The 20,000-nt window shown below is 41.4% G+C and overlaps 1 protein-coding gene across 7 annotated transcripts in view; it reads right to left on the reverse strand.

Annotated features, from left to right (window-relative positions):
- The window catches only part of LOC111649941 (3',5'-cyclic-AMP phosphodiesterase 4C), a 97,318-nt gene that overhangs the window by 16,071 nt on the left and 61,247 nt on the right, over positions 1 to 20,000 (reverse strand). For 4 of the 7 annotated variants that reach the window (XM_023399641.2, XM_087172139.1, XM_087172142.1 and 1 more), the window contains 6 exons: positions 4,787 to 4,978; positions 3,852 to 3,893; positions 2,368 to 2,404; positions 1,709 to 1,782; positions 1,583 to 1,632; positions 1,024 to 1,136 (listed from right to left, as the gene is read on the reverse strand). In XM_023399641.2, coding sequence (XP_023255409.1) covers positions 1,024 to 1,136; positions 1,583 to 1,632; positions 1,709 to 1,782; positions 2,368 to 2,404; positions 3,852 to 3,893; positions 4,787 to 4,978 — 508 coding nt within the window. The remainder of the gene's footprint in view (positions 1 to 1,023; positions 1,137 to 1,582; positions 1,633 to 1,708; positions 1,783 to 2,367; positions 2,405 to 3,851; positions 3,894 to 4,786; positions 4,979 to 20,000) is intronic. The other 3 variants (XM_087172140.1, XM_023399643.2, XM_087172141.1) reach the window with 1 other exon arrangement.

Raw genomic sequence — 20,000 nt, forward strand, 5'->3', positions numbered from 1 at the left:
AAGGATGGGGGTCAGAGGGGAGGGGTGGGGCAGGGTGAGGCTGGGGATGTGGTCTATCGTCGGGGGAAGAAAGGGTGTGACTGCAGTCGCTCATCCAAATACTGTCACACACTGTCAGTGAGAAACATAAAGAGGGAAACAGGGAGGGAGAGGCTGTGAGGAACCCCCACACCCCCTCCCCGGCTCTACTCGCTCTCCCCCTCCCTCTCTGTCCAATCTCATTCGTCCGGCTTCAGGGGCTGGGTGGAGGAGAGGGATCTGATTGGCTGACTGGGAGATGGAGGCGGTTGGAGTGTAGCAGCCAGACGGTAAAGAGAAGCGGGAGGGAGTGAAGTGGGGAGATGCTGATTAACTCTTTCAGCCGAGGGAGACGCCATTCATGAACCTGAGCGTTCGTGGCCATGTTCACACTGCAGCTGATTTTAATTTTTGAACTCTTTGTGAATTTGGGCTTTTGGAGCTTTAGTGTATATGTGATTTGCACCATCTGAAAATATTCCCATACTTTTTGAAGCCAAATGTATGAAGGACGATCAGGTTTCAAACACCTACAGTAGTTGTGATACTCTTCAGGCATTATAGCCGAATGGACTGGAACCTTTTATTGTTAAAAAAAAAGGATTCTTCACATACAGCTCTTAAGATCTGTAATGAAATGTTAAGAGGCAACTTCCCTGACCTGTTGAGATTTCTTAAGGTGATTTTAAACAGCCTTTATTCCGCCTTGCCGCTCTCTATAAAAGGTACGGATGTAGAATTGGTGGGGGGCATTGTTGCTCGGGCAATAACAGGCGGCAGAGGTAATCACAGAGCCAGATAAAAGGTGTGCAGTGCAGATGCTGTTTTGTTACACATCATGCCTCATCTCTGAATCCAGAACGCTGGCTCTAAAATCACACACGGGTGCTTTGTTTGGTTCAGTGTAAACAAACATAATAAAGGGTCTTCTTAAAGGCAATACAGCGGGATCTCTGTTTAAAATGAGGGTTTAGAGAGTCTGCATGAAGCTGAATGAGTCCTCACCTTATTGGATGCCATCTCGCTGACGGAGTGTCTCGTCTGCAGCGTCTCCAGCTGGTCCAAACACCAGTCCAGCTCTTCCAGTGTCTCCACCGCCAGCTTCTGGTAAGGCTCCTCTGAAAGGTCAGAGGTCACACAAACACAGGTCACAGGCAAGCACAAGCTTAAGTAACCTGAACTCATAACAACTACATCACATGTGCACTGAGTGACAATTGGCAGAGATTTTAAAGTAGAATTATATCAGTGAGGGACTCAGACTTTCTGTAATATTTGGACACTTTTGGAACTTCAAGTGTTTCCCAGCAGTTTTTATTTTGAACATTTTAATAAAGGACAGGAAACCTTTCTTGAAAAAACCCTTAAACACAATGATGCATCATTCGGGAATGGACATACAGAAACCATATAATACTGACGAATACTATAATCAAACAAACTATAGCACAATGTTTTAAAATAAAGCCCAATTTAAATATCATCTAAAGGCAATGAGGACAAAGACTTTCCTCCCCGTCTAAAATCCCAGAGTGTCGCATCATACAGTGACGTTAACACTTACCTGTGAGAGATGTCTTACACATTGATGGCTGGATGCTGCTTGACGGCCGCCTGGAACAGATGAGATGTTAGTAAAATGACAAGAAAATAAGCAGTTAGTCATTCACTCTGTTTTTCTTGCTCTTACTTGTTTCCCACACGATCTTGCAGATGTGTCAGAACAGCAAAGTTACTTCTCACTGTTCGCAGACTGGCAAGAACCTAAAACAAGAAGAAACGCTGGACGTAAGACCAGGTCTGGGCAGAGACATGTGAGACATGTCTCCTTTAATCCTACGACTAAATCGAGAAGTTTCTGTCTGTCGTCTGTTCATCCCATTGACTTCAAAATTGGGTGTATTGCTATTGTAATGCATGTGTATTGTTGAGGACCCAAGAACCGAGTTGACTATCCATTATCGGAGGTCAAACAACTTTTATAAGCAGTTTATATATAATCTGTAAATCGTAATACAATATAATATAATATAGTAAAGGATATTATTGTATCATATTAATCCATTTAATTCTACTATTATCTATTAATATTAAAAACCATTTATTGTGGTGCTGTGTTTCTAACATATCTATTAAACTGTGTTGACAAATTGGCCCCAGTGCTCAACCTAAATGTCCCCTTGTTTGTCCCCTGCTGAACAGGTCGTCATTAAATCAATGCTGGTAAATCACTGGGTTGGGTTCTGTGTTTTATGTCAGATTTAATAAAAGTGGTCAGTAGATTTTGGAAGCGCCTGGTCTTGTAGAACCAGCACTGTGTGTTTACGTACATGTGTAAATGCTACTAACCTGTGCAAATGGAGTCACTATCATGTCTTCTCCATGCCTACGAAAACCACAGACAAACACAGACAAACATCTAGTGAAAAAGTCATGTGAGAAGGGACAGACATGGGAGAGAGTGGCTCAGGAAATAACACATGATTCCAAAATGTCAAAATGCAAACACACAAATAATGACAACAAATACGTTTGTTGTCATCAGGATCTTAATGAGGATTTCTTACAGTTGGCAGAGAGGAGAGGATTTTTTTTTAGTTATACAACTATTTCTTGGAAGAAAAGATGCAGATAGAGTTAAACCTCAATGGGCAGAGCCATTGATCCACTGCTGCAAATAAGTTTAAATAAGACTGAAGTCTAGTGGAAAAGACCAGGGGTCAGGAAAGAGCAGTAAAATATTAAACAAAACCCTAAACTGGTTAATGGCAAGGTAACTTTTATCAATACTGCATCTATCCAGTGAGGTTTAACTTAAACAAGCTCAATAAACCTGCATTAAGTGATATAAAATGATTATAGTTTTGTTCATGACTCGCCATGTAAAACCACTGGTAATGGCTTCCAGCAAACAAGCTAAGACAAGCTATGTTACCTGTTAAAAAAGTAACTGGTGAAATTGTATTGTGGCAATTAGCAGCTAAATATAGAGATTTGTCTCAAGAGTTGGAAGTGAATATTAAAATTCCTGGGCGGCTAGAAACGTGTTTCCAATGAGATGAGTTATATAGTATAATGATGTATAAGTAGGCAAATATTTGCTAATAGGTGAGCCATGAAAACTTAAAAATCCAATGTCAGGCCTGTGTCTCTCTAAGAGTCAATAATCACTTAATGCAGATTTAATTCTGCTCTTGCAGAAAGCCTCCAAGATTTATAGAAGTAGAACCGTGAGCAGGTGAGGAGCAGTGTCCATGCATTGGGAGCTGGGAAAGCTAATTTTCTCTCTGAAAGCTTGAGAGTCACGACATGCACCTCATAACCATTAGGACTTCAGGGTAAATCCATGCTGCCAGTGAAAAGTACAGTGTCAGTACAGAGTCAAACTCGAGTCAGACTGTACATCACTGTCGAGCAAACATTTTGACATTGAATAACTTTAGATATGACGGCCTCAGCCTGCAATGAAAACCCAAGACTGAAGCGTCCTTCACTGTTTAAATCAAGAGCTAAGTATCAAAAAGCCATGTGATTTTTTTTTTTTTTTTTTACTGTGCCTTATTATCAAATTGGCAAATGTTTGTACTCCTTTGGATTCACTTCAAATGTACAGTATGTGATACCAGATCACCATCTGTCAAATGCTTGCTGGGACTGCTTTGAAAAAAACTTTGCAGTGGCGTTGCTTTTGGAGTTGAGGCCAAGATGTTCTTAAGGTTGTGTCCAGGAAAAGGGGGAGGGGGGGTGGGGAGTGGTGGGTTTGACTCAAGACAACATGGCACAGTGCAAAGAGATAGACAGAAAGTCACAGCAGTCGTCACACTTTGTCTCACCGAGGTAGCCAATTGACTTCCCAATGCTTCAATCCCTCCTCCCTTCAAAACAAACGAGGGACAGCTATTGGTGGCCGAGGCCCCATTTACACTCTGGCTTCAAAGAGACTGCTAGCTGCACACAGATATCTTTAGCTGTACAAACAGGCCGAAACTGGAGGACAAACTAGTTCTGAGCTTAGATGGTAGATTTGGCTTTAGTTGAATGTCCCAAATAAATTTGATTGTTCTGCTGCTGACGCTGACGAACACGAGTTCTGCTACCAAAAGCCTCTTTAAAGCCAGAAGCCATACAGTAAATGCACTTTTTAAGAGTGTGAACAGGAACTTGGACGGGTTTACATAAAAACATAGACAATAAATTCCAGTGTTTCCCCACTGTTACTCTACAGCAGCAGTAGTGATATAATCCATGTGACCTGATGCTGCGTACAGTTTACTGTATATCTGGATCAAATGAAGGCATGAAATACAAAATCTACTGTCAACAAAAGAACCTCAATTTAGAACTTCACAACTTTCTAAAGTGAAAAAGGATTAAAACATTATTTAAGCATAATTTAAACATGCATTAATTTAATCATTATGAATAATTATCTTTCACTGTGGGGGATCAATACTGATGGGTGATTTGAGATGAAGTAATCACCTGGTATTCAGCACCTAGTCTGAACTCGGCAAATAAATAAACAAATGACCTTATAAAAACATATATATCAGTACATTATTGTCTTCATCATCTGCTGTCATCAGAAACTTTTTAAGCTATTTCTTCTAGAAGAAAAGTACCGTCCCCATTTTTTTTTGTGCTGAGAAGCAAACCAATAGTTTTCTCTCCAAATCCTACACAGACACCTCAGAATCTAAAACACAGCCTAAAGCTGGATGTTTTATTGGTGTTAAAATAACACAGACAATGTCTCTGAAATACTCACAGGTCGCTGGCAGTGGATGAGTTGCGGGACATGGTTTTGGGCGAAAGGTCGAAGTCTGAGTCAGAGCGGTAAAGGAAAGACTCACGGCGCTGACTGTGGGGGAAGTTGGCCTGAAGTACCAGACCAGAACCCGGGCTCGTCTGAGAGTCCAGTGGACTGCGACCCACCGACAGGCCATTCTCCACATCAAAACTACAGAGAGAGAGAGAGAGGGAGAGAAGAAGAAATGCATAAATACTACTGTGACACTGTCTGTCATTTCCACCTGCAAATTTTGACTGAACTGCTATTTCATTTCACTTTTTATCATTCTTTTAATTTAACAATTTATGTGGTCTGAAAAAGGCTAATTGCTAATACCCCCCCCCCCAGTTTTTTTACAGTCCCATCACTTATTCTGCCACTGTTACTACTTGTGCTACACTACTACTTTTCCTACTGCTGCTGCTGCATACTACAAGTACTGCCCTTGTGGAAACTACTACCCCTGCTGCTACTACTGTATATTTGTACACAAAAGATAATACGGTTACATTTCACCACATAGAAAGCAGCCAGCAGGTTAAAAAAAGAATTTAAGATTCAAGCACAGTACAGTAAAAACAAGTACTATAGATAAATAAAATCACACTGTATCAACACAACTTTGTAAAAATGCCTTTTCATAAATGACTTCATTGAGGATACTGATAGCAAGTATAAATGCAACACTGGCTGTGGTTATCCGCACAAAGAAAGCGCCTCAGGCAAAGATGCTGTAAGAATCTGCAGGGCATTCAAACCCAAATGATCTGACACACTGGATGTAACATACTGTGGCTACTGCAGCTGCTGACAGTGTACATGTGGAGACAGAGAACAGAAAGCTGAGATAAGGATACGACAAGCTACAAGACACTGTGATAAAGCCTCTTCAAAATGACTGGACTTGAAAGTACAGTGCAGTGAAGTCTAATTATCCCAAAGTGCTTCAACAACACGATAATAATGACGCCAGCATCAACAGACACAAGGCAGCTAAAGGAAAACATGAACAGTGTGTATAGAAATATTCACGAAACATCATTTTTAAAAATCCCAAAAGGCAACTTCTACTTGGTAGCGGGGGGAAAAAAAGAAAGTGTGATTCAAATCGTCTACCACGACTCTGAGCATCTATTTAAACAGGTGACCTTGTGATTACTTGCTTTTCGCAATCAAACGCACGCTCACACCCTCCACTATCTCTGTATGACGTCAGCACTGACTTCATGCATGTTACGTCAGTCGAGCTACTTACCCCCACCCGCCACTCCTACTATCACCCCATCACACCGAAAGGCACCCCTATTACTGAGCAACCTCCCTCTAAGTACATAATGTCCTGGACCCTCAGTCTTAAAATTACATTTCATTTGTATGATCAAAATAAAAGCTACACTCCATTTTCAAAAATCTGCCTTTTAACCAGCTGGATTCAGTGGAACAGGATCACAGGCCCTGATTTTATCCTTTTGAAATCCTTCCAATCAGGATGAGGTCAGTCCGCAGGCTCTGGATTGCAGGGTTCAGTATTGCCAACAGTCACTCAATAAATTCCCCTTTACCCAAAATTTCCTCTGAACCAAACAAGATTTTTCTTTTTTTTTTTTTTTGCAACACACTGTTGCTACCACAGGAGAGTAAAGAGCCAAAGCACAGAAAGATGGCTTTGAGTTTAGCCGGAGAGGAGTAGTAGTAGAGAGTTAAAGCTCAGCAACAGAGAAAATATCTGCAGCCTCACCGTGTTCCACATTCACTCAGAGAAGCTGTGCCCTGCTCAAGGACACACCGACTGTACTGGTCAGAGAGCACAGTGACTGACTGACTGCTGCATGTGCTTTAAAAGACTGAAACCAGCGACATTTACGTTACAACCGTTAACTTCTTCTTTGACCTTAATTCTGCCACAGAAAAAGTCTTCTACACAATTAGATTATAAGTGGATATTTCATGAAAAGCATCATGTGGATATTTGAGTGGTAATTTTAACTTATTTGTGTGTGTGTTTCTAATTAGATCTATTGTCATCCATGGCAGCCCCACCCCTCTCCATAATAACAATAGAAAACAGAGCACCGAGAGAGCAAGGGAAGGTTGCCTGTGTCTATTTTTAGCCGAGCTTGCCTCCAGGCGATCCAGCAATAGCAGTGCCTGATAAATGAAAGACGGCTATTATGCAATCGATGCTGAATGAAACGGACCTGATTCACAGAGAGACAGAGAGAGGATGAGGAGGATGAGCGGGAGGAGGAAGAGGAGGAGGAGGTGGGGGTGATCAGGGAGGCTGTATCCAGCACAGTGATGCACCTCAGCATCTCATACCTGATTGGTGTGACAGGGTAGAGAGAGAGAGAGAGAGAGAGAGAGGCACGGCTGCAGCATGCAGCATGGGCTTACCTCAGTGATGACACCCCCCCACCCACCACACCTCAGCCAACCCCATTTTACACCCCTCCCTCCCCCTGGCTCGGTGTAGTCGGCCGTGACGAAGCTCCATCAGAGGAGACCAGTGACGTCAGGAGCTATAAATAGATCTGCCTGCCAGGAAAGAGGGGAACTAGGATACTTGTGACAGAGCTTACGTAGATACCCCCCTCCCAGGTAGGATGCAGATGATTTCTCCCCTCCTCATGAATACATGCATGAGGGATGTTTTTTAGAATAATTTTGATAGATAAAGTGGTCCTAGTAGGACCGTGGGACTTATACTATATTTTTCTTTTCTTTTTTTTTTTTTTCCCAGTCGTATCTCTGGGTGAGCAGGTGGGGTGTTCAAGCGTGTTGCTCAAGGACACTTTGACACTTCTACTTGGCCTCTGCTGAGATTTAACATGGTCATGTGATCTCTGCTGGTGCTGAGTTGCATCATTAAAGTAGATCATTGGATTACGTATCAAAGAGGGAACAGTCAATGTGGTCCGTTGTGAATTTAAATTCCTTGTTAGATGCTGAACAACCTGATACTCAAAACACAAACACACCAAGAATCGGTCATTCGGTTTATATTTCTATGGACTTGCCGTATCAGAAGTCTTTACACCCTCACTGGTAAAATATAACCTCATGACCTGCCACATCTGTTCACTGGTTCCAATTAATCCATGACCGTAAACATATAACTGCTGTTCACAAATTAGGTTTTCAAATGTTATGAGTGCTCACCTCTGTGTCTCCATCACATCATAGTTGGACTATGCACTGACTGGATGATGCTGATATTTAATCAACTCAATATATCGGATTTGCACGGCTGACAACTGAACACAAACTATGATGAAGTAATGTCGCTAATGGCCGTGAGAAAAGCAGGTAAAACAATTACATGAACTGCATTAGATTGTTTTGTTGTCTACTTGTGATTATTAATGTCTTGAACAGATTCATGACAGTTCACATTCCGCAGACTCATAATCACCATTCAGCTTTTCAGCAGCTGCAGTTCAATGAGGCGTTCACTCCCATTCAGAAGCAGCAGGAACCAACAGGCTTCTGACGGGGAGACAGCTCCCACTACTGGAGCAAAGATGATTGTGCAACACCTGAATGTAAAGTGTTCTGTACAGCAGTCAACTATTTGTTTAAAATGAAATCATCAAATTTCCACCTTCCTTGTTCTAAAATTCCAGGACTTTTCCAGGACTTTCCAAAACCAAGACCTCATTTAAAACTAGTCTTTCGTATGATAATCTATCTAATCTTAATTATATTTTAATTGTGTGTAGACGTGAGACAGACAACAATTCACACCTGTCATCAAATTTTGTCCCGAATGTATTTTGAGAGACAGTTTTTGATGGACTTCTCCTTTTATTTTGTAGTGCATTTGAAGAGCTTCCTGCATTGTGTGGTTTTATGTTTCATTGCTGGTAAAATACAGTAATACTGTACTTACAGTGGACGGAAGTGAGCAATATGGCTCCTTTAGGGGTTATTATGTTTCTGCTGCAGGAAGGAACAAGAATCTATACTGTAAAACCAATGTGAAGGATATTAAAATGTCAGAAAGGATTAAGTTAATAGACAGAGTCCAAATTTACACCCCCTTAGGAAGTAGCCAATAAAATCTACTGTCGGTGGGGACAAGACCAGTCTGGAGTTTATAAGGCTGATTCTAATATTTCCAGATTGAAGGTCCAATTTTTATTGAACACTCTGTAACATGTCTGAGCCAGAAAGAGACAACTTTTCAGTGTTTAACCTTATAACATTCAGACTATCATGAGACTGAAAAAGTGCAGAGACCAGACTTTCACAGCTACTTCTATAACTCTTGATCTAGAACTTCAACTACTACCAGCACCCCCTCTAAACCTGGCTACACTTGTTATACCAATGATTTTGGGTAAGATTGACACTCTCCCTCCAGACAGACAGACAGACAGACAGGCAGGCAGGCAGACAGGCAGGCAGGCAGACAGACAGACAGACAGACAGACAGACAGACAGGCAGACAGACAGACAGGCTGACGTCTTGTTCAGTTGCAGCATACATAACAAGTTGACCTTGATCTATCTCCTGCCTCCAGCATTGTTCTCCATGCCTCTGACGTAAATGACGGCTCCCTTTTCTCTCTTTAACTCCGTTTTTTCTAAACTTTTCTCACACACATCCCCTAACACCCACATCCTAAGCTCGGCTTTTGTTCCCAGGATGTTTAGTTTTGCACCTCATCAGCATATTGAAGAGGAGGAATCCCTTTTTCTTGAAACCAAATAAAGTGGACTGCGGTTTAAGAGTGGTGATCAACAAAGTTTCCATTGCATCATCACTCAGTGTTGGTGCATCGACTTTGCCTGGAAGCTGGGTGATGAGATTGAACGGGTATTAGAGTTTACAGACAATTGGCTGATTCCTCGCTTATTTGTCAACCCACAGAAAATGAATCACCAACTATTTTAAAATATATAAATAATTGTTTCAGTCATTCTTTAAGCAAAAGGGAGAAATATGACCTAATTCCAGCTTCTGAGTTGCGAGGATTCGCTGCATTTCTTTACCTTACGTGACAGTAAAGTGGCTTCTGTACTGTCGGTAAGGAAAAACAAGCAACTGTATAACAATTAGTGAAGCATTTGGAGACAAGTCTGTTTTGATCACACTCTCCACTTAAAATACTATTAAAAAACTTTTTCAGCTGTAGACACTAAGTTAATCTAAAAATGTTGCAGAGGACATGCCAGCGCCAACAGACTATTTGAGTTACTTTGACGTCAGGCCATGCCAAGAGCCTTCTTTATTTAGTTGAGTGGACCTTATATCATCTTTATAAAGACTTTTTTAGGGTATGCTTGGGCTGGGAAATGCCAAGTACGACCAGTTCCAGTTGTTCGTAGACGCATGTTTGTGATGTGCGCATGGGAACCATGGGCCCAGGGATTTAAGGAACTTTTTTGATATGTGTGTGAGAGTGATACAGAAAACAACCGTCAAGGCCAGATGTTATTTGATGGGGGATGACACAGGCCCAGGGTCAAAAGTCAACCCACACACATACACACACATGCTCCCTCCTGTTTTTTTTCCTTGTAGCGTGGGAATTGGCCGAGGGGCCTCAAACATCACACCAGGAAGGAGGCGAGAGGTGAGGAGGAGAGGAGGAAAACAGGCCAGGGAACACTTAATGAATATGTGTGCGTGTGTGTGTGCGTGTTTGTGCGTGTGTATGTGCGTGTGTGTGTGTGTAGCCCATTGAAAGAAAGCAAGTGTAAATCATTTACTAAATAATTTCCTAATGATGTTACATGAAATGAAATGAGGGAAAAAAAACAGCATAAGGCACGTTTTCAAGACAAAATCATTGTGCGTGCGTGTGTGTGTGTGTGTGTGTGCGTGCGTGTGTGTGTGTGTGTGTGTGAGGGTGGGAGCAGGAGAGTTCAGGGAGTAAAGAGGGTTTGTTTGCTTTACACCTCCAGCCTATTGTACATTTGATCTGAAATCTACAGAAAAACAACCGGCTTCCCCCCACTCACCCTGCCAAACGGATCTTTCCTTTCACTGTGTGTGTGTGTGTGTGTGTGTGTGTGTGTGTAAGTGTTTGTGTGTGTGTGTGTAAGTATCTGTGTGTGTGTGTGTGTGTGTGTGTAAGTGTCTGTGTGTGTGTGTCTTTCTATGGTTGCGTTGACAAATTGTTGGCACTTGGTTGTAAGGTTATGGGTAGAGTTTAGTTTAGGTTTGGGAATATACTTTGTCAATGAGTGTCCTCACAATCATAGAAAGACCAGCATATGTGTGTGTGTGCATGTGAGTGTTTATGTCTTCATGCCAGCACAGAGAGGAGAGGCTGGGCAGCAGGGTGGGAGAGGAACAAGCAGCAGCAGAGATGTATTTATGCACAACCACATCTGTGAATTTGGAGGCGAGAGAGGGAAGATGGGCTCTCTGTTACTAAACTAAAAACTCTGCAGTGTTAGTAAGTCAACTGTCCAAGCTGCCTGCTATTCACAATCTCCATAATCTCCATAAAGGAGCAGTGAACTTCCCCTTTTCTTTACTTTACAGTTTTAATGCAAAACTTTGTGCAAATGACACATTTTGTTTATTTTTGAAGTGAAGTAAACACAAACCCCTGCGGTCATTTAACCAAGCAGCCTTTCTTCAAATGTTAACGCTGTTACTTTTTATTTACTTCATGAACTTATAAAACAGAAAAAAACAGTAATTGTGTTCTAAGTCAGGACTCAGTAACTGACCCTTTGGCTGATATTACAGCTATTTGAAGCCACACAAGAGTCTGTTCTTTCTTTCTATTCTTCATGTAGCAATTTTCACATGGTCTTCCTGCAGATCACCTCAAGCTCTGAGGTAATTTTAGGCCGCCTCACACGCGCAGCATCTTTAAGATCTACCCACAGATTCTCAGTGATTTTGCAGGTCAGAGGACTGTGAGTGCTGATCCAAAAGATTCAGCTTGTGTTTCTGGAGGTAGTTCATGGTGGATTTTGAGGTTTTGGATTTGCACTGTTGTAGAAGCCTTGTTTTAGTTTCACTTTTCTTGACTGACTGCATGACATTTGCATCCAGAATGTGTTGATATTCAGTAGAATTCATTCTTCCCTCTATGTGATCAGTGTTTTCTCTCACACCACAACCCCAAAGCAGAAGACTGCAACTCTCGTACTTAACAGTTGGTACTGATTTAGCAGGACACAATTACTGTTTATTTACTATTTATTTTTTTCCTTTTTAAGTTCATGAAATAAAAAGTAGCATTGCATTAATAGTTGAAGAAAGTGTCTTAAATGCTTTTAAATTAACTTTTTCTCACTTCAAAAATCAACAAAATATGTAATTTGCCCGCAGGTGTGCTTCCGAATCTTTTCATACAAATGTATAAAATTACCTGGTGCTGATGAAATATATGCTTTTTTTTAATGATTTATATTTTTGATTATAGTTTACTAATATTCCAAGTAAAGGAAAAATAGATTTTTGTTCTTTCACACAGCCACATCTCTGACGATGAGCTGCTGCTCTAACTGGCAGCCATACTGGAAAATTTAGAGCTGATTGATCAACCCAAACACGTCTGGACTCTACACAAACACTGTTATACTTGCTGATAGGTCATATCGGTTGAAGTGTCAGGACTAACATAAGTGAGTCGGTTACTATTTCATCATCACAGTACTAAAGAAAGTGTCTGAATTCAGAGAAGCTTCCATGGATAAACAAAAAAGATACACAAAGCTAAGTTCAGCCTGAGTGACGAACTACAGGCAATAAAACAGGGAATAATATTCAGGGAAACTGTTAGACACAGCAAAACACACCATGCTGTGGATAATGCTATTGACAATGCACAACAGAATCAGCATGTTTCACTCGCAGTGATGAAACACTGAAAATTGTACTTTTTCTGTTAAGTTGATCAAGAGTCTGGTGCGCAGTTCGTTCGTTGTGACATTTCCTTCACAGAGCACCGTGAAGAATTGTGCAGTTTTGTAGGAGACATCAGAGGCTTTCGAATTATCACGCACCCATTATTGTAAAGGCTGATTAATGGAAAGACAGGGAGGTTTCCAGCTAATATCTTGGTTGGGTAAGTTGATGTATCACGCGGCATCAGTTCAATTACTGCAGTTTTATATCATTATACAAGACAAGGCAAAAAGTGGATGATTCTTAATGTGCAAAGATCATGAAATATAACTATGCTATCTGCATTTGACCAAAAACACTGTCAGATATCACTAACACAACATCATCTTCAGATTTCTTCTTAGAAAACTATTTCCACTCTTGTATAAAAACGCTCCTGCGCTGAAACTGAAAGCCACACCCCCATGATGAGCCAGTTGCTCTTTCCATCCACCTGACCAGCCACCGTGGATCGTTGTCCAAACAGAGCAAACGCTGCTGTGTCCAACATCAACATCTGATCTCAGAGCAGCTCATGTCTCCCTAAATATAGCCAAGGGAAGGAGAAGGTTGCACCCAGTCAAGCCAGCTGCTGTGTTTATTATTTTTTCTGTGTGACCTTTGACCTACAGAGAGAGGAAAGACTCTTGCCTTTGAAAACAGAAGGCCTCTGTTTTGATTGTTGTCAGTAAGTATAAAGAAAGAAAGAAAGAAAGACAGAAAGAAAGAAAGAATGAAAGATAATAATGGGGCGGAGGGTAAAAGTTTCAGGCTTTGATTCACATCAGGTTCGATCTCACACAATCTGACAAACTGACGAGTGAAGGAAAAGCTTTTGTTATTTTTGTGTGTCTTCTATACCTTGAGTTTTAACACCTGATCTTATCACTTGAGTGAGACTTGGAAATGAGAACTAAAATCCTCTATGACAACAGCAGTAGTACAACTGTCATTTTTTATTATGAATCAATCTGAAAATCAATCTGACAATAGTTTTTTTTAATTAATCGTTTAGTCAATGAAAAAGTGAAAAATGCCCTTCACATGTTGCCAGAGTCCATGTTGAGATGTTTACATTGCTTGTGCTGTTTGATCAGCATTTTCATTTAATTTAAAAACGATGATCAAAACAGTTAAAACTTCTGTTGATCAACTAAATGATTAATGGTGAAACCTGAGAATTTATCTATTTAAATATGAATGCAACTGGTGCGGCGCTGAAACGGTTAAATTTTTGGAGTTCAGGGTGCCTCAAAGGTTGATTCACTCCTCCGGACAGGTATTGATCGTGGAGTCTATGTGCAGTGATTAGCTCTGTCCGTCCAGCCGGGGAAGAAATCCATACAGTGACTGATCAGCATTAACATCAACTGGTTAGAGGGGTAACACACTGGGCCAGAACCACCAGAACCACCAGAACCACACACACACACACACACACACACACACACACACACACACACACAGCCAATGTGTGATTACAGCCCCAGCAGTGGAGATCTAGATTTGGCTCCAGCATCGACCTGAAAATCAAACAACCTTACATCACACTGGTGCGCAACTGGACAGGCTGGTTTAGGACACACGCAACACACACACACACACACACACCCACACACAGACACACACACACACACACACACACACACACACACACACACAGTCTTGCTTTATCCAGCAACAGGCCATGGTGAGTGTTCCTCTAATCATGTTCATATGGAACTAATTGGCGCCTTTCGGTATACAGTGATTGAGTCCGGTGGTGAGGCAAGAGTGTGCCACTTCCTCCTCTAATTAGGCAAGGGCAACCCGGTAGCAGCCAATCACATCACTGATCAGCGGGACACGACAAGACAACGGGGGAAGAGTCCTTCTCTGCCTTTTCTTCTTTTTTTTATCATCTCAAATGATCATTAAATATAGTAAGGAGTTAGATCACCACTGAATAGAACTGGATGAAAACATACAAATAATTAAGTTAAAATGTATTTTGTATGTACACCTTTACTAAGGTGCACATACAAAATACATTTTACCAACATTGCACCAACACAATACACTGGAATGATATCGGCCCTGATAACCTTACTAAGCAGACTGGCTATCAGCGGCGATGTGACCATGATCCATATTAAACAGTTTCTTTCTCAAAGTCATAAAATTCAGTGTTTCTGCTTCACTCACTAAGTCTCTGTGTGTGATCGCCAACACAGACTTTAGTGCCACAGAAATCTCTGTCCACAAGTTATTTTACAGAGAAATGATCCCTTACTGCTGCATTTGTGGGTTCATCCATTGGTGATTGCCAATTGTTGTACACCGATTATTGTGAAATAAAAAGAGATGGACAAAAAATTAAAAACAAAAATGATCCCAATGAGTTCCATGCAGTGACCTCTACTAATACATCTGTACAGTTGGAAAAAAGAGCTGGTATTGGATCAATACTCTGTATCAGCAGATACACTGAGCTAATGACATGTATGTTTTACACATACTACTTATTTATGCATACATATATTTTTTAAGCATAAGTAACCTGACATGAGTTTTATAAGTGGACATTCTTAGATAATATCAGGTGTCCGGCGTGTTCATAATGAGGATACTTGCAGATACTGGCAATAGATTTGTTTCTTAAGTCTCGTCCTAAACATAGAGCAAGAACCAGAGTTTCAACACGACAGCGAGTCAGAGTTTTTTTTCTGTGTATTTTTTTTGATCATTCATGTCTCTGCATAAACTGTAACAGTATCATTTAAGCGAACACGCAAAGACACTCCATCTTGTCATCTTACTGTAATCTCTAAAAAAAATTGAAGCTGTTGAATTGAAAGACCTTTCCAGCATTTCCCTACCTGGCATCCCGCTGTGTAGGCGGAGCCCTGAAGTCTATGTAGGTGATGGAGTTCACCTGTCAGACACTGTGCGAGAGCAGGCTGCATGTGGATGCCTTGTTTCTTCATTCGTTTGGATTACGTAAAAGTCCATCAACCACGCTATTGTCTAATCCTGCAAGGAAACACTGGAACAGAGCTTCTTTGTTGAGTGTTCATCTGTCCCTGAGTTGATGATCATTCCTGGAGTCACAGAGATGTCAGGATAACACTCGGTCCACTATTCTAGCAGTAATATTCAGCACAAGTACACACACAGTCACACAAACACAGTCACACTTGTCTGCTGACGTCAGTCGTGGTTTCATGGCTGTCACTGCAATGCCGATCGACCAGCTCGCAGGCCTGCAATTAATCCCGGCCCAACATTCTGCTCACTGCTGTTCTGTTTTTCCACCAAATAAGAGACTAGAACGTAAAGGATGCTATGAAACACGCTAAAAAGATACGAGCTGGAAACCAGCTGGCTGAGCCTGCGGACGCAGTGGGATTTCTGTTGAGACGTGTTTGTTGTAGGAACAGAGCAAAGTGACTCCAGAGACTCGGAGCAGAGGCGTCCTGTGGTTCAGTGGGTTGAGGCGTTAACTGTGAACTGGCAACGATTTGGGAGCAAGTCCAGTGAACAGCCACTGTCACGTCAATATTTTCTGTCGGTCCTCAGCAGGGGTCAAAAATTCTTTGTTACAAAAGTCCAGATTCCTGTAAAAATGTATCTGTTGTGAATCATTTAATGATGCTGACTTGCCTGATTTGATTAAAACAGCTAGATTTGTCTGTTACATACAATCTGTTGTACAGACATCGTGATTACAAGGCATTGAGAGTGGGTGATGACAGGAGGAGAAAAACTCGACTGATTGAAGACATTACACGCAACAGCTGTGGGGAACACTATGTGTGTGAAAAGACAAAGATCCTGGACAAGAGACTGAATGAGCAACCACCACCTGAACCAAACCCAACAGATACACGTCACTGAGGTATGGGACGCACAAAGCCTGCACTGGCGTCTGTGGAGGGAGGGATCCATCAGCACCCTCAGTACAGGTGAGTGAAGCCTAAACAGCTGCAGGGGCAGAGGGAGATATTCCCCGCTGACTCATACAGTACTCACGGTGAGCATGACTTTCGTGCCCTGTCACAGCTAACGTGACTCTTCATTTACATTATGTGGCAACATGCTGGCAGCTTGCAGTGGCCTTTAACCTCATGCAGAGCGAGCTGTGCGTCATGTCGCAGTGTGTTGACATGGGCTGAGGCCCAGAGGGCTGGCAAACCTGCTGTGACACCGCCAAAGGTCAGATCTGATTTCTGAGCTGTAGGGAGGGACGGGCTGCATGCAGACAGAGTTAAACCGATATGCGGCACAGATGTTGGACTGCCATCCCTCATCTGATGTATGATATAATGGAGGTTTCAGATGGTTCAAAAGCCGTAATGTCTCCCAGAGTGTCACTTGTTTATAGCTGTTGTGTTGTGGAAAGTTCTTCTGTTTTAATGAGGTGCACACAAAGAAAGAGCAGTTTAAGAGCTAGGCTAACTGGCTGCAGTTGTTAGTAACATTTATTTCAACACTACCATGTTTGCATCACAGTAAAAGCCTTTCGGTGAAGAAATATTCATTGGCTTTTATTATGAAGCAGCCGCTGAAAATAAACAGATTGCACTCGGACGCAGTTTACATTACAAGCTACATTCACCCATTCACACACACACATTCATACAGCGCTTTTTCTACCACCGCACGCAGCGATGATACATCCAGGGCAATATCGGGTTTAGTATCTTGCCCAAGGAGAGTTACACACGCGCACTGGTGGACGACCTGCTCTACCACCCGACCACAGCCGCCCCAAATAGCTCTGCTTAGGTTAGTTAAGTTTTGACTTGGTATGAAAGTTGGCCCAGTTGGAGAATTTTGCTGCAGATATGTAAGTGGATCAGTTTTACACACCTTGGGCTCAGTTTGCAAAGCTGCTCTCAAGCCTTTTCTTCCCCTGTACAGTAGATGTACCTTCAAGTTAAGCCAGAGAAGAACTGTGCTTCAAATTCTGCTTCAGATACTTCAAATAAACCTCTAGGAAACACGGAATTACTGAAATCCTCGTTGATACACCAACAGTAAAAGTGGGACAAGATTGAGAGAGAAGATACATCCGAGGCACTGAATACAAAAATGTCAAATGTGAATATATTATATCATCAACAGCTTCAATAAAAAGAAATCAGAAAACCAACCCATCAACCTTAAAAATACAAATTGGCTTACTTCCTCAAACTACATGACTAACTACCCTTTGCCAAAACACAGTGGGAAACGGCAATTTAAAATTCAAACTGTGGTTTGCATGGCAGGAAAAAAGGGCAACGATTCAAACAATCGGATGATTTTTACTAAAACACAAACAGTGAAGTGTGTGTGTGTGTGTTTTTTTTGTTTTTTTTTGTGGAAATACAATGAACTGCGACATGTGAAGTGCAGCGAAGAGCAAAAGGCTGCACATACACGAGACATTTCACCACAACTGCCACCGACACACTAGGAGCAAAACGCCTCTGACCTCAGCAACTAAATCCTGTCTGCCATCAGAAATATCACATCGCACCTCTAATTTATTGGATTATATTCATCTACACGACACTTCAAACACACTGAAAGGTCATTTTCAGTCATTTTCTGATGGAGCTGTTGTGTTGCTCTGATGTTTCAGCGCAGGGTAATGTTAGTCACTGCTCGATGAATATAAGCAGAAACATTGTCATTGTTATTATTATTGCAAGACTGATGAGCTGTGACCTGCTGTTCTCACAGTGTGAGCCAGTGTCTAGTTGACATCAGTGATGTCTGCTGGGAGGTGAAACATGATGAGTAAGTCAGAGTCTGACATCAGGCCTCATCATCACCACTGAGGAAGCAGATCTGCTCATGACAAGAGCTGGACAGGCCAAGTATGTCAGGAGGCAGGAGAGACATGGATGAAATCCTCTTTCACTGCACACATCATTTTAAATGAAATGAAAGTGACGACCAAAGAGGAAGTGTGGTTTTGCTGAAACCGGTAAAATAAAGAGGCAACCTGAGAAATCAGGATCTTTTGTGATAGTGACGGGAAAAAACTAAAAAAAGAAAAAACCCATAAAAATCTAAAATTGTCACAAAACAGCTCATCTCCTCAGCACCTCCCAGTTAGAGTTGAAACAATTAGGCTGTTAACTGATTAGTTAACAGCCAGTGAATTAATTCTGGTTCCATCTGGAGGCTGAAGCTAACGATTATTTTTAATATAGTTTCATTTGTTGATTATATTTTCAATCTATTGATTAATCAGTTGATTTTTCTTTTAAATCAAAAATTAATTAAGAAAAAGTCTTGAAATATCTTGTTTTGTCCGAACCTAAACCCAAAGATATTCGGTTTACAATTATATAAAACAGAGTAAATCAGTGATCAGTGATTCCTCACATTATAAAAGATGAAATGAGATGAAATATTAATATTTGCTTGACAAATTAGGATTAATTGATTATCAAAATAGCTGTCAATTCTTTTTTTGTCAAATGACTAATGATTAATCAACTGATTGTTGCAGCTCCAGCTCCATCTCGTCAATGATGAGGACTTGCTCCTTTTCTAAGTTTTATATCATCAAAAACTAAATACTGGGACAAAACAAGACGTGAAGACAAGACGTCACCCTGGGCTCAGGAAAACTGTGATGTCACTAATGTGACAGTCTCTAACCTGAATATTGTCCTCAATGATCTAATACACTCATAGATATCAAAGTGAGAGCTTCCACAGTATAAACAGTATTGCAACTAACCTGATAGGTGAGAAATGTATATTGTCTCATTATCTTTTTATTACCCAACCTTAATGACAGGACATAATACGAGGAGACACTTGCAGGGTATGGCCACCCCTGCCTCATCACGAACCTGAACGCAGAAGTTAAATATCTACACAGATGCACACGGATGCTTCTTTGCCAAAACTAACTGTAAAACCTCCAACCTCATGAGGTAAATCAATGACGATGGGAGCGGTATGTTTCCATCTAGGAATTAATGGAAACTACACAGGGTGCAGGGTTACAGGGATCTGGACGATTATAGTGTGCTCTCTACTTTTCTCCGCTGCTTTCTGGCTGTGTTATTCCACACATGTGGTTGATCCATCAGCCCTATAAATACGTCTGGACTCGGCGTTCATTAGCAATCTCCCTTTGAAGGCTTTTTATTGGTGGGTTGACATTATAAAGACACTTTGATCCCCCTCCCCACCCAACAAAGCAAATGTCGTCATGACTTTCTGAAACGCCGCCTGCAAAATTAGTCACTCAGCCCTCTGTGACTCTTAAGGCAGCAGCCACTCTCAGGTATACTCATCTGCTGATGCGTGTGTGTGCGAGTTGTGTGTGGTTATACGTGAACTATA

Source organism: Seriola lalandi, unplaced genomic scaffold, assembly GCF_002814215.2.
Source record: "Seriola lalandi dorsalis isolate HSWRI2012SDOR001 ecotype SW California unplaced genomic scaffold, Sedor1 jcf7180002052092, whole genome shotgun sequence".
NCBI lineage: Eukaryota > Metazoa > Chordata > Actinopteri > Carangiformes > Carangidae > Seriola > Seriola lalandi.